The sequence below is a fragment of the Diachasma alloeum genome, unplaced genomic scaffold (assembly GCF_001412515.2).
Source record: "Diachasma alloeum isolate Michigan unplaced genomic scaffold, Dall2.0 Dall_scaffold_00288, whole genome shotgun sequence".
Taxonomy (NCBI): domain Eukaryota; kingdom Metazoa; phylum Arthropoda; class Insecta; order Hymenoptera; family Braconidae; genus Diachasma; species Diachasma alloeum.
Genome location: NW_021680427.1, coordinates 567,405 through 582,342, shown reverse-complemented (window position 1 = coordinate 582,342; position 14,938 = coordinate 567,405). Strand labels below are relative to the sequence as shown.

General features: G+C 33.3%; 2 protein-coding genes across 4 annotated transcripts; one reads left to right on the top strand and one right to left on the bottom strand.

Moving 5' to 3' along the window:
• Positions 1-1,326: 1,326 nt before the first annotated feature.
• LOC107038823 (MIP18 family protein galla-1) lies at positions 1,327-4,098 on the bottom strand. Its single transcript, XM_015258124.2, has 4 exons — positions 4,006-4,098; positions 3,606-3,914; positions 1,708-1,971; positions 1,327-1,637 (listed from the first exon to the last, which is right to left on the bottom strand). The coding sequence occupies exons 2-4, from the start codon at positions 3,757-3,759 to the stop codon at positions 1,540-1,542; spliced, it is 516 nt and encodes a 171-aa protein (XP_015113610.1). The 5' UTR covers positions 3,760-3,914; positions 4,006-4,098; the 3' UTR covers positions 1,327-1,539.
• LOC107038822 (molybdenum cofactor biosynthesis protein 1) lies at positions 4,045-14,672 on the top strand. 3 transcript variants are annotated; one of them, XM_029126155.1, is made up of 9 exons: positions 4,045-4,217; positions 4,390-4,505; positions 6,079-6,193; positions 7,301-7,468; positions 8,255-8,481; positions 8,560-8,784; positions 9,409-9,643; positions 11,527-11,591; positions 13,739-14,672. In XM_029126155.1, the coding sequence occupies exons 2-8, from the start codon at positions 4,422-4,424 to the stop codon at positions 11,580-11,582; spliced, it is 1,110 nt and encodes a 369-aa protein (XP_028981988.1). In that variant the 5' UTR covers positions 4,045-4,217; positions 4,390-4,421; the 3' UTR covers positions 11,583-11,591; positions 13,739-14,672. The 3 variants fall into 3 exon arrangements, with proteins under 3 accessions (XP_028981988.1, XP_028981986.1, XP_028981987.1); XM_029126153.1 differs by lacking the exons at positions 11,527-11,591; positions 13,739-14,672 and adding an exon at positions 11,592-12,402; XM_029126154.1 differs by lacking the exon at positions 13,739-14,672 and having other exon boundaries at positions 11,527-11,671.
• Positions 14,673-14,938: the final 266 nt, after the last annotated feature.

Sequence of the window (14,938 nt, the reverse complement as noted above, 5' to 3'; positions counted from 1 at the left end):
ATTTCCACTTTTTTCAACTCATTCTGAATCTCAATTAAAAACGCTCTTTGAAAAAGTTCAGAATTTTTTCCATTTTTTTTATCATTCTATCATAATTTTTGGGAATTTCTACATGATGTACCACTCAATTGACAATTTTGGATTACGAAAGATGAAAAAAATCCAGATAACATTCGAAAGATAGTACACCCGGGCCTTAAATTGAAAATTGTAATTATTAATCACAAAAATGACCTGAAGAGGACGGAGATTTGATAGTGTGTAAGATAGTGTTTATTGTGAAACATTTCTGAATCGAAACTCTGAATATTTCACGTATGAAAAAATTTAATTGAATAATCTAGTGTATTCTCGACGAATTCTATTATAATTTTATTGAAAAATTCTATTTGCTTTTGCTCCAATTCTATAAAAAATTATGCAACTTCCCCGTGCGTTTTTAAATGGATATATGTTTATACAAAAAAGTCTATAGATGTTGATTTCTCTGTAACTTATTCTGTTGGGATTTTTTCTGTAAGAATTCTTGGACATGATTTTTTAGAAAAAAAATTTTCTTGGATTTTGTTATGAGAAAAAAATAAAAATACAATAGAAAAAACTTGGAAAATTTGCGTCTAAGTGTTTCTACAGAAAAATCAACAACTACTGACTTTTTTTTAATCAAATTTCTTTTAACAAAATGACGCAGTTAAGTTGTATAGTATTCTTTAGAATTGGCATAGGAACAAATACAATTTTCAACAGAATTCTGACAAAACTTCAAGAAAATTCTTATACACTTCCAATAGAAATTCACTAGAATTCTTCAGAGAAAACACTAGGTTTTTTCGTTAAGGGCCGGGTGGAACGGGCCGGTCTTTCGAACGTTATCTCGATTGTTTTTCCATCTTCATAACGTAAAATATATCACAATTTCCATTGGATTTTACATCGCGCAGGAGTCCCTAAAATTTGTGATTGTACGATAAAAAAAAATAGAAAAAAGACCTAACATTTTCAAAGAGCGTTTTTAATAAATATTAAGAAATCGGTCCGATAGAGAGGAAATAGTGAATGGATAATTTATCATGGTAACTAACGATCTGACAGCCATTGACTACTATTATAAATGACGACCTAACAGCCATTAGATACATGATATTGTTAATTTGCAATTTCCTCTCTATTGGCTTTATTTCCCAATAGTATTCAAAAACGCTCTTTGAAAATGTTCAGCTTTTTTTCAACGCTCTTTTAATTGTACAATCATAATTTTTGGAGACTCCAGGGCTATGTAAAACAGAATAGCAATTGGAGATCATTTCAGATTATCAAAATTTAAAAAAAACCAAGACCACGTTCGAAAGATAATCCATCCAGGCCTTAAATTTTTTTATGAGTGCTCAATCTTTCCCTGAAAAACGTTCTCATAAAAATTTCACAATCTCTCTTCGATTCCAAGATATTTTCCAAAAAGAAATTCACTCATCATGTTCATCATTTCACTATTGAATCAACAGAAAAGATCGTCAGCATTAAATCAATAAAAAATCACTTTCACTCGTCCTCTTTGATACACTTCTCCACCAAATCACTCAAGTTTGGGTTCTCCATTGCAGCTGCGATCCTCTCTTTATCATTTATCTGTTTATTGACTGCAAAAGAGCACAGCATGATCATAGAAATAAGCAATGGAGAAAAAAGCTGACGGAATTGAAAACATACTTTCATCCTCGGTGGAGTGTGCTCCTTTCTTGATGAAAATATCCAGTTTAAATGATGCCAACAGATTCCGCTCCAATTTAACTCTAATGCACAGTCCAATGAGTGTGGCCAGGGAGCAGTGGGGAACAGTTGGATTGAATTCAACACGAATTATGTAGGCATCACAGGGTTTTCCTTGGGTTACACTTACGCAGTCTTCGTAGACTACATCCAAGTCTTCTAAGGTTTGGGGCTTCTCTGGGTCTTTTATTGTCCTGAGAAGATCTGTGAAAACATTTATTCAATATTTAATTGTAAAAACCGACGCTCCAAGATCTAAATTACAAGGAATTATCCACAGAATTACAGATACGAAATCATTCACCTGATAAATTATCAATTTGTGGGATTTTTTCAATTGTCTTTTGAGAAAATCTCGAGAGAACTTTTCTTTTGAACAATTTTTCTTTGGTACATAAAAACTGAACATGTTTCCCTGTAGTTAATTGTTTCTTGTTCCACACAGTGTGACATAAAATATTATAGATCACTCGGTCGTAAAATTCGTTTTCAACGAATGTGAGTACAGACCTCGCCTTCAGTTCGGCCTATAAACTTCACATTCGTCGAAAACGAAATTTGTGCCCTTGTACTCTAATGTACTATAATTATCTCCATCTGCAGGAATTGCAGGAGATATTCTCAAGAGAACCGCATGATAAACAATGAACCTAAGGTATATTGTTTCATTTTCATGATGAAACAAAATATAATGAAAAAAATTTAGAAAGTTTGAGCCGAGGAAAAATCGAGTTCTATTGACGTTTTCTGTAGACTATTTCTATTAAACATTTCAGTCGAATCGATCAAAAACTAATACAAAGTTCAATAGAAATCCAACAGAATCGTCTATATTACTCTCCAATTTTTTTATTATTAAGTTCATCAATTTAAATATTCAAATTCCGAACTATTTTATCAATCAATAATTGAGTTCGGAAGATGGATGATTATTTGGCTAATCGAAAAATACTTTTATGACATTTAGAAATATTTACTCAATAGTTAATTGACAATTTCAATGAAGATAACTAAATCTGAATTATTGTAAGGTGCCACTTCGCATAATATTATTAAACTAATGATTGAAGCATGTTTTAAAATTCAAAACAACACCAAAATCTTGCTGTAAACAGTCTCCTTGGGTTCCGTAGCTTGCACAATAAAGCAGTTTTGATTCTTCATAGAATTGATTATGCCCCAAATCAATAATTGAATTAAAATCACAAATAAAATATAAAATAAAAATCTTGTTCATTGTTGTTATATCATTCATGGAATTAGAAATACGAAATCGTTCGACCTATTAATGTTTTAATCATCTCAATCTTCAGGAATTGCAGGAAATATTCTCAAGAGAACCTTACTATAAATAATGAACTCAAGTTTTATTGTTTCATTTTCTTGATGAAAAAAAAGCACAATAGAATGAAAAAACAATAAGTTATTTTAAAACAGACACCGGCATTATCATAAATTTAAAATTTTGAATAATTCAATTGTTAATAGTACTCACCAATTTGTTAATTATTAAATTAATCATCACTTTAAATATTCAAATTCCGAATGATTTTATCAGTCAATAATTGAGTTCAACAGATTAACGATTATTTGGCGAATCGAAAAATACTTTTCAGTATTTAGAAATATTTGCTCAATAGTCAATTGACAATCCCATATTGTCAATTATTTACTTAATAGTGAATTGAAAAAAAATTAAATTACCAATTATTATATTATTCTTCAAATTGCAATGAAGATAAGGAAATCTTGATTATTGTAAGGTGCCACTTCCCACAATATTACTAAATTAATGATTGACGCATGTTTTGAAATTAAAAAAAACACCAAAATCTTGCCATAAACAGTCTCCTTGAGCTCCGCAGCATCCACAATAAAGCAGTTTTGATTCTTCTCATCAGTCAAATCCCTGGCAGTCCCCATCATATGATCAGGCATCAAACCATCTTTGACTTTGCTCCCGATCGATAGCTTGCGTAACAGTGAAAACATTGCTTATCCAAGATATAATTGATATCGCAGTGCCGAACATTCGTGGGTCAAAAAATCCCTTCCAACCACTATGACAATGAGTTTTCATTCATGATCTACAACCTAACCAAGTGTCAAGTTTCTCACACCCTCGAGGCTCCAAAAGTCCATAAAAACTGCGAACATCATTGTCATGTCAAATCAGTCATTAAACTCGATTCGCTCCAATTATCGATCGAAATCTCGATTTTTAAATTCATCAATCACCTGGTGTTTATGTTTGTGCACCATCTGATGCTCCGAATCATCACAACACCGGCTTTACTGTGTGTGTGGCGCTCTCATGCCCATCAGTGGTCGCAGGCACGTCAACATCCATGTGTGGGAGAACGTGGACAGCAGTAAAAAATGGTCTCCCAACACTTTATCATTTTATCAGGGACACGTTGCACCAGAGGCACTGGAGAGCTCATAACGAGGTATCATTAACCATCACATGTTCATGTAATCTTGTAAGTCGTGCAGATAATTATCGAGTGCTCGAAATTACTCGGCTCACTTACGCAATTTTTTTGGAGCTGATGACATTCTAGTTGTGTGGTAGTTCAATTCGAATCGTTGAGAAACTTGTGCTTGTTGTGGTTGTTCCAGTATTCAGCAGTCTGTCACATAATTCGCGGAGTATGTACCTCAGGAATAATGTTCTCATTATGGCAATACGAAGATGTTACTCCGTTGAGACGATTCTCCAACCGAAAACTTCCAGAGTAAGTTTTTGTTTTTGTTATTGTTCAAATTTTAGTTTTGGATTTTTCGTGTTGTATCGACTCGTGATGATCCAAAAAGTTCGGAAATGCAATTTTTAGGCCGTATGTAGTTGTTCTCTAATGAATCGATGGAATTGAATCTTTTTTTCCCTCAAATGTAGTTGTTGTTGAGCCCTATCTATCGATATTAACTAAAATTAAATTCATTTATTAATTTTTAAAAATTTTTCAAGGATTATTTTTTTTACAATAATTTTAAAAAATTTTGAAATCATTGAATGATTGATTAAAAAATTTGTTTGGGTATCCATTTGATCGAGTTCGAGGATGAAGGCTATGACAATAATCGTTATTTTGATTTATTTGAAAATTTGCGAAAATTATGTATTTTTTGAAGAGGGGAATTCCGGGGATATATTTGAATATCCAACCTCAAATGAATTCAATCATAGCTTAAGATATTTGTTTTAATGCCATTATTTGTTGATTTGATTTTTGCTTCCGAATGGAAACATTGTAATCGTTCTAATTTGAGTTTTAGACTTGTTGTGTTATATCGACCCATTAGATCCAAAAAGTCCTGAAATGCAATTTTTAAGCCGTGTTCGTAAGCATGTGTGTATGTGCGTGCGTATGTAAACAAATTTTCCTTCTATTTCTCGCTAATAGTGCATGGAATTGAATCTTCTTTCTTCAAATGTAGGTATTGTTGAGCCCTATCGATCGCCATTAATTAAAATTTAACTCATTGATTAGTTCTTTTAATTTTTGATTTTTTTCAAAAATAGGTTGCCCCACGATAACTAAAAAGAAAATATTCTGAATTGATTGAATGATGGCTTAAAATTTTTTTTTTGAATATCTTTTTGACCGAGTTCGAATTTGAAGGCGATAGCAATAATCGTTATTTTGATTTATTTGAAAATTACAAAAATTCTGTATTTTTAAAAATCAGAATTCCGAGGATAGCTTTGAATATAATGCCTCAAATGAATTCATAGCTTAAAATATTCGTTTTAATGCCATTAAGTCGAAATTAAAAGATGATTACGATAGCTATATTGGTTGATTTGATTTTAATGATTGTTGAAAATTTCGAATTTTTCATGAATTTTCTCCAAAGTGAGCTTTCTGATGATTTCTTCAAATGTGATGTTTCAAATTTATTCAAGTATATGTTAAAAAAATGTTCTATTAATATTTTATTGAAGGGCTGAGGGGAGAGATAGAACCGTGAAAAAGACAATCGGTTGTATAGAAGAAAAGTTGTAATAAGAATAATAATAATGATAACATTCAACTAAATTGAAAATCTGACAAAATTACTTAAAAAGAAATCATATTCAACTTAATAAAATGAAATAAACAAGGAATTATACATGATAGAAGGAAATGATGTGCAAAATAACCATTAGGAAGCATATTGCTAATTTATTAGAAAAAATAACTATACTATATGCAATACAATAGCAATGTTCCATTTGTTTTTCATTCAATTCGTGCTGATGTTTATGTTGTTGAGAGAGAGTGATGTTGATTGTTGTTTTTGAAATGTTTCTGTTGTGGTTTTTAGGTTCAGCAACTTCGAGAACGACTGAGGAATGACAACAGTGGGATCCTGACGGATTCCTTCGGGAGGAAACACACGTACCTGAGAATTTCTGTGACGGAGCGATGCAATCTTCGATGTACGGAGCAGTTTTATATGTTGACATTGAGTTGTGAAGTGGTGCAGCGTAATAGGAGTGAATTATTTCCATATTGATTGAGTTATCTTGGTGATGACACGCAGAAACGAAATTTCGTACAAAAACGTAGTGAATTCGCTAGATAAGTCTATTTCATGTCTGTTGAACTTTTGTACTACTCGGACGAAGAAATTTAATAGACAAACCCGTCGAATTCGTTAGAAAATTCTATTTAATTTCTATTGAACTGTTCTATTAGTTTTTCGCCGATTCTATTGAAATGTTCAATAGAAAATATTCAATAGAAAAAGCCAATAGAATTTAATTTTTCTATACAACTTATTCTATTGAGATATTTTCTATAGAATTTCCTCGGCTCAAATTTTCTTAATTTTTCCGTTTGATTCTTTTGATGAGAAGAAAAGAAAAATAGAATGAAAAAAACAGAAAATTTGAGTCGAGCAAATTCTATAGAAAATATATGAAAAGAATAAGTTATATAGAAAAATCGAATTCTATTGACTTTTTCTATTGAATGTTTTCTATTGAACATGTCGATAAAATCAGCCAAACACTAATAGAAAGTTTAATAGAAATTTAATAAAATTTTCTAACGAATTCGATAGGTTTTTCTATTAAATTTTTTCGTGCGTGTAGTTTTTGGCCCATTTTATTGAAATGTTCAATAGAAAATATTCTGTAAAAAAATCAATAGACTGCAATTTTTCGATACAACTTCTTTTATTAAGATATTTTCTGTAAAATTTAGAAAAAAAAAATTAATATAGACGCGTGAATTCATTTATTCTGTACATTAGAAATTTTCAAGTAAAAAATTACCAAAGGAGTAGATTATATAGAAAAATCGCAATCAATTGACTTTTTTCGAACAAATATCTTTTATGAATATTTCTCTTCAGAATTTTTTTCATAAAAATTCCAAAAAAACTAATAAGATTCCAAAGAAATTTCAGAATTACCAACAGAATTTTCTTGGTTTTCTACTGAATTCGACAAAATCGTTCACATTGACTTTTCTCATTATTCTGCCACTGCACTATTCCATTGTGATGTTTTCATGGCGTAATTCCGTGTATTTGATTTTAGGTTTGTACTGCATGCCTGCGGAGGGTGTCAAATTGACAAAGAATGAGAATATATTGAAGACTGATGAGATACTGCGACTGGCGAGGCTCTTCGTTAAGAGGGGAGTTCGGAAAATTCGGTTAACAGGAGGTGAACCGACGGTTAGAAAGGATATAGTGGATATTATAGGTGAGTTGGAAGAGTCTTTAATTAATTTTTGCAGTTATTTTAAACAAACTCTCGGGTTGAAGGGCTGAAACGTCAAAATTCCAATATGATATTTTTATTAATGATGTTATTATCTCCAACCCCAGTGTTTTAATCGATGGAAGTCAATTTCCCCGATTTCAATGCGAATTCGCTAGAAAATTTTATTCGACTTCTACTAATTTTTCCATTAAGTATTCCCGATTCTATTGAAAAATGCCCCAACTTATCTGCACGTTTTTTTCAACAGAAATGTTCTACTGAAAATATTCTATAGCCAAAATCAATATTTCGTTTTTTCTATACAACTTACTCTTCCGAGATATGTTCTATAGAATTTCTTCAGCTCAAATTTTCAATTTTTTTATTAATAAAAAAAATTCATGTCAAAGAATTTCTATAGCAAATTTCTCATTAGAAAAAGTTGTTCTCTGTTGGACAAACGCACAATTAACCTGCGAAATTTTCCAACAGAATCAGCCAAAAACTAATAGAACTTGCCATAGAATTTCCTAGAGAATCCACCAAGTTTACCTACGAAATTTTTTCATTTGTTTTCCGCAATAAAATTCAAGAAAAAAAAATGAAAATTCATGCCCAAGAATTCTTACAGAAAATTTTTTAACAAAATAAGTTATAATATTGGCGCAAAAAACAAGCAGAAATTTTTCAACAGAATTCTTATAGAGTTCTAATAAAAATTCAAAAGAATTTCCTGGAAAAAGCGTTAGGATTTTCTATTAAATTTTTTCATACGTGTTTCATTAGCTCAGTTGAGGCAACTAGAAGAAATAGAGAGCATAGGAATGACAACAAACGGCTTGGTACTGACTCGCCAACTTCCGGCTCTGCAGCGAGCGGGATTAGACGCCCTGAACATCTCCCTGGACAGTCTCCACAAAGATCGTTTCGAAAAGTTCACGAGGAGGCAGGGATGGAGTCGAGTGATGGCTGCAATTGACCTAGCCGTGCAGCTACAGTTCAATCCAGTCAAGGTATTCACCTCATATCAGTTCTCCTTTCATCCCAGTCAATCCAATTTCATGACTTCTGAATGTAGATGTATTCCACAGGTAAATTGCGTCATCATGCGGGGCTTCAACGACGACGAGCTCACAGACTTCGTTGAACTAACCAGAGATAAACCTATCGACATACGGTTCATCGAGTACATGCCCTTTGACGGTAATAAATGGGATGAAAGTAAAATGGTATCTTTCAAGGAGATGAAGGAGAAGATCAGGGAGAAATTTCCAGATTTTCAACCGATGAAAAATTCGTCCAATTCTACGTCAAAGGTGAGAATTCAAGTCCTCGCCCTATAGCCAAAGCGGCGTAAGTGCTAAAAATCCCTCTTAAAAGCCAAAAGGATGTACGTCCCTTTTCAATGGTTTTTCGAATTTTACTCCAATTTTCGAACAAAAATGTTGTAACAAAAAATCTCAAAATTTCAAAATGCGCAAAATTTTTTATTAAATTTTCTCACAGAGGTGAATTTGTATTTTCCACAATTCATTTTATTTGATATAAAAAAACTTGACATTAACTAATTGCATTGTTAAAAATTTTCCACTGAAATTTCAAAGAATTTTGTTATTGAAAATTCATAATTTCTTGGAAAAATCCGTGAGATCTGTATTTTCAGTTTGATTATTTCGGGAAAATTAATGATAAATCAGGAAAATTCCGAGAAGTCACTCATGGAATTCCATATTCCTCTGAATGCTCAGGGAATTCCCCTAAAAATTCCTGGAATTCCAAGAATTTTAAAAGAATTCTCTGAAAATTCAAAGAAATTTGGTGGCGGATATTGAATTTGACTTGAAAATTCACGTAAATTGTGGAATTTCCGTTTACGAACTGAAAAGTTGATCAAATTTAAAAGATAAAAAAAATATATTTTTTTTTATTTTGATCCCCAGGCGTTTTACGTTCCTGGATTTATAGGCCAAGTAGGTTTCATAACATCAATGAGCGAGCACTTCTGCTACTCCTGCAACAGATTACGAATAACAGCCGATGGAAACCTAAAAGTCTGTCTCTTCGAGGGCAAAAGTGAAGTATCCTTGAGAGACGCCATAAGAAGTGGAGCAGGAGACGAAGAGATCGAGGAAATAATCGGCCTGGCAGTTTCCAAAAAAAAGAAACAACACGCCGGTGAGTTCAATCAGTCCCCCTTTTCCCTTCACGAACGAAAAAATTTCATCGAAAAACCTAGCGAATTGGATAGAAAATTCATTAAAGATGAATGAAAACGGTTAGAATAATTATGGAAAAAAAACTTGGAAAATTTGAGCGGTGCATTTTTCTATAGAAAATATCTCAACAGGATAAGTTGTACAGAAAAATAAAATTCTCTTGTTTTTTTCTATAGAATATTTTCAATTGAACATTTCTATTGACAAAAAATGCGCATATAAATTATGGAATTTTTAAAAAGGAGTATGACTAAAAAACTTTGGGAAAATGAAATTTTGGTTAATTCACCACGCATGAAAAAATTCAATAGAAAACCTAGCGAATTCGCTAGAAAATTCCATTGGAATTCTATAGACATTCTATGGGATTTCTATAGGATTTACATTGGAAATCTATTGAAAAATTCTATTTGTTTTTTGTGCTGATTCTATTGGATATTCAATAAGAAAAAGTCAATATATTTCAAATTTCTGCTTGAATTTTTCTCTTAGATTTTTTCTATCAGAATTGTTAGGCGCAAATTTTCTAAGTTTTTTTTGCTGGATTTTGTTTTATTTTGTATTACAGAATCCAAGTGGAAAAACTTGGAAAATTGATGCTCAAGCATTCTTATAGAAAAAAATCTCAAGAAAAAAATTCAAACAGAAATTTGAAATCTATTGACTTGTTCTTATCGAATATCCAATAGAATCGGCGCAAAAAATGAATAGAATTTTTCAATTGAATTCCAATAGAAATCCTATAGAACCCCCATAGAATTCCTATAGAATTCCAATAGAATTTTGTAGCGAATTTGCTAGGTTTTCCATTGAATTTTTCATACGTGATCTGTTGTGAAATTGAACTTTCGTCAATAAAAGCTTTGGCTTATCATGTCTTTTGTAAGAATATAAGTATATAAATTTGTTTTTCATGGGTTTCTAGAGTGCTGTTATCTGTTTTGTTTTGGTTCCTTGTGAAAAGAATAATCCACATTTCTCATTTATTTCATTGTTAAATGGTGTTGTCTCGATAGGGAGAACTACTCTGAAGTATTTGAGAGGGATTGCTTCGAATGTGCTTTAAATGACCGATCATTTGTTATATTTTGTTATGTTGTGAATATGACTAGTTGTGTTATTTATTTCCTCATGTTTATGAATTAGTGTCAAGTCACTTGTTATTGAGACTCGATGTAGTTTACTCTGGATACGATGTTTGCAAATTTAATATTGTGCTTCGTTTGTTTTTTTTTTTCATTTCGTTATTTTCGTTCGTGGAGAATATCAACGAATATTATATTCATTGAAGCATTATTAATGCTCTGTTCTCGTGTTTTTTTGCAATATTTTCCCAGTTTTTAATAAGTTTTTTCTAACGTTTTTCGAAGTTAATTATTCATTTTTTTTTACTATAGTTATCAACCCATATGGATAAATATATATTCTGAAAATTGCATATTTTATAAATGGAATTGGCTTGATTTATATATAAAAGTTATGAATGCATTCATATAAATTTATGAATGCTTCATATATATTTTATATAAATATTCTATATATATTCAAAGAATATATTACATTGGTCTATATTATCTATTTTTTATATATTTTTCCATGGAGGAAGTTGTTTTGACGAAGTTTTTTTCAATGGAAGTTTTTTTAACATGAACCCTTTTAAAGAGACCAAGAATAAATTCTTTAGTCAGCCAATACTAATAGAAAGTTCAATAGACATCCAATAGAATTTGCGACTGCATTCGCTAGGTTGTTCGACTGCATTCGCTAGGTTGTTCAATAAAATGCTTTCGTACATTTCATGAAAAGAAAATCGAAGGAAAATAGCGCAATGATGTGTTTCAGGAATGCTCAATCTAAAAGACATGGAAAACCGTCCAATGATTTTGATAGGTGGTTGATTCTTGCAGGTAAACGAGTATCACCATCACCATCAACATCACAAATGCACAATCATCTCAAGAAATATTTGATAAACGGTCTACTGACCCCGAATAATTCAATCACAAAATTAATAGCACAGCAGCATTCTTCGTTTTCCCACGTGAATGCAGAGGGAAAAGCGAGTATGGTTGATGTGAGTGAAAAAATCCCGAGTGATCGTTGCGCGAAGGCGAGAGGGATAATCAGAGTGGGACCACAAGTTAGTCAATTAATCAATCAAAATAATGTGAAGAAGGGTGACGTTCTTCTTGTTGCCAAATTGGCTGGAATAATGGCAGCCAAGAAAACGTCGGATTTAATTCCTCTCTGTCACCCCCTCAGTTTAACACACGTCGAGGTAAACCTGACGCTCAGTCGAATTGACAATGAACATGTTGTTGAGATCAATTCTGAGGTGAGGTGCTCAGGGAAAACAGGAGTTGAGATGGAGGCACTCACTGCTGTCAGTGTTGCTGCACTCACTGTTTACGATATGTGTAAAGCAGCTGTTTCTGCTGATGAGCTACAGATTGGGAAAATTGAATTGGTTTATAAATCTGGGGGGAAGAGTGGGGATTATTCTAGGCATAGTTGAGCATAATTATTTTAATGGCGAAGTTAAAGAACGAGAGAAGTCAATTTTACTTGAAATTTCAGTCCTTTTTTATCTTTTAGTTTTCAATATAAAAACATTCTAATGACCAGTTTCAAATTGAGTTGAATTAATTCTGGGAAATTTATAATTATTTGTAATGAGATATTTAAATGGAAGACCAATGGTTGTACATGAAAATCTGAAGAGCCTTTTTTAGTGAAGATGAGTAATTCGTCGAGAAAGAAAATCCGTTCAACATTTTCCCATCTGTCATTCCTCAGTTTAACACACGTCGAGGTAAACCTGACCCTCAGTCGAATTGACAATGAACATGTTGTTGAGATCAATTCTGAGGTGAGGTGCTCAGGGAAAACAGGAGTTGAGATGGAGGCACTCACTGCTGTCAGTGTTGCTGCACTAACTGTTTACGATATGTGTAAAGCAGTTGTGTCTGCTGATGAGCTGCAGATTGGGAAAATTGAATTGGCTTATAAATCTGGGGGGAAGAGTGGGGATTATTCTAGGTATAGTTGAGCATAATTATTTTAATGGCGAAGTTAAAGAACGAGAGAAGTCCATTTTACTTGAAATTTCAGTCCTTTTTTATCTTTTAGTTTTCAATATAAAAACATTCTCATAACCAGTTTCAAATTGAGTTGAATTAATTCTGGGAAATTTATAATTATTTGTAATGAGATATTCAAATGGAAGACCAATGGTTGTACATGAAAATCTGAAAAGCCTTCTTCAGGTCTTGATGTTCTGAAGCCGTTGTTACTGGTCCAGAATGTATAGGAAAATTCGTTTTGTTCAGACGCTCATTCAGAATGTAAATTTCCGTTGTTAGATCAGAATTTACGACAATTGATTTGTATACTATTATTGGTGTAACCATCTCTGCAATTTCCGCCATTTTCATGAGAGAAAAGTGCATTACATTTCTTCCAGACAGGTCCTGAGCAATTCCCGTCACCCGTGGCGATGCCCTGGTGGAAAAAACTCCTTAAATCCTATTGGAAGAAAAAAGGGTAATTGGAAATAATGATGTTATTGCCGTTGACCAATTATTTCCGATTCAGGTTAGTAGCGCAATGCTGACACGTGTGGAAAAATCCAATGGGAAAACCTGGCGAATTAGCTAGAAAATTCTATTGGGATTCTGGAGAAAGAAATTCAAAATCTATTGAATTTTCCGTATGAAATATGCAATAGAATCAGCGCAAAAAACTAATAGAATTCCAATAGAAATCCCATAGAAATCCGATAGATTTTCTCCAGAATTCTCAATAGAATTTTCTAGAGAATTCGCTAGGTTTTCCTATTGGATTTTTCCATACGTATCAGTATTATGCTACTAACCTGAATCGGAAATAATGGGTCAACGGCAATAATGTCATTATTTCCAATTATCCTTTTTCTTCCAATAGGATTTAAGGAGTTTTTTCCATCAGGGTGGAATGTCAAGCTCTGCTTCCATTAGTTCTCGAAAAATCGCTGTCGATTCGTTTTCTCCGCGGTTATCAGTTGATTTATCTTCAGGACCTGGTACTGGTGTTAGTGCTAATGCCGGTGCTGATGTTGATGCTGGTTCTGGTGATGGAGGAGAAAGCGCAGGGGATGGAGAAAGAGGTGAAACCGAAGAAGTAGGACTTTCGCGCCCTAATCCTTCATGCAGAGACGACGTCTCACTCAAAGTTCGACATTTCTGGGAGTCTAACTCGGTGTTAACTTTTTTTGGCGCATTCCACTCATTCCAATCGGCATTGGACGCGTCCGCTGTTTTACCATTTGGCCAGGGAAATACTGAAGGAATTGCTCCTGGTTTTAGTCGTGGAATTCTATAAGGTGACTGCAATAAGGGAAAGATGATTATCAACTCGTACAGTCGAGAAAAGTCAAATAAATTGATAAATATACATACCACACCAATGATTGTACCGTTTGGAGCGCGGAATTCACGTTGCCAAACGTATTCATTTGGTAAAAAGTGTTTTTCACAGATGCTTTGTCCTGCAGTTACTTTCTCACACCCAACAGCTTTTCTCCATTCATCCACACGATTTTTTGGCACCGTAAAAAAATGGAATGGTTGAGGATTATTTTTGTAGCCCGATTTACAACGTGGAACCGCACACGTCGGCATTTTATTTCACCACTGAAATTCGTTCTTTTATGTTTCCGTTTTTTATTCGACAATTTAATCTAAAGCAGTCAGTTCAAGATTAACTAAAATTGAGAAAACACTCAAAAATATCAAATTGGCCGTTTTCAAATATTGGCTTCGCCGGTTTCGTCAGCTGATTCGATAATGAGCATGTTGAAATTAATTCTGAGGCGGAATGTTCAGATTGGATTGAATTGGTTTATAAATCTGGAGGAAAAGGGGGGATTCAAGGCATAGAAGAAGAATAGAAAAAGTGCGGCTGGTCACTTAAAGCGCCCAGAGTCACCTAAATCATACTATCTTTTGTAACTTCCGCCTTAGTTTCGGTCAGTCACACAGCCCCAGCCCTGTGTTTCTCACTAGGCTAATAAGGCTGGTGACAGCCGTTTATTGTAAGTCCTCTGGTTTCAGGAAAGCCGACGGAGTGCTAATAGGGGGCATTCACATAAAATATGGATAACGCCCTCCTTATCGCCTCCGCACAGTCTGCAGTCTTCTTGTTCTGCAAGTTTCATCTTGAACAGATGAGCTCTGAGAGCTGTATGACCCGTAAGGAGCCCTACTGCTACCCTCAG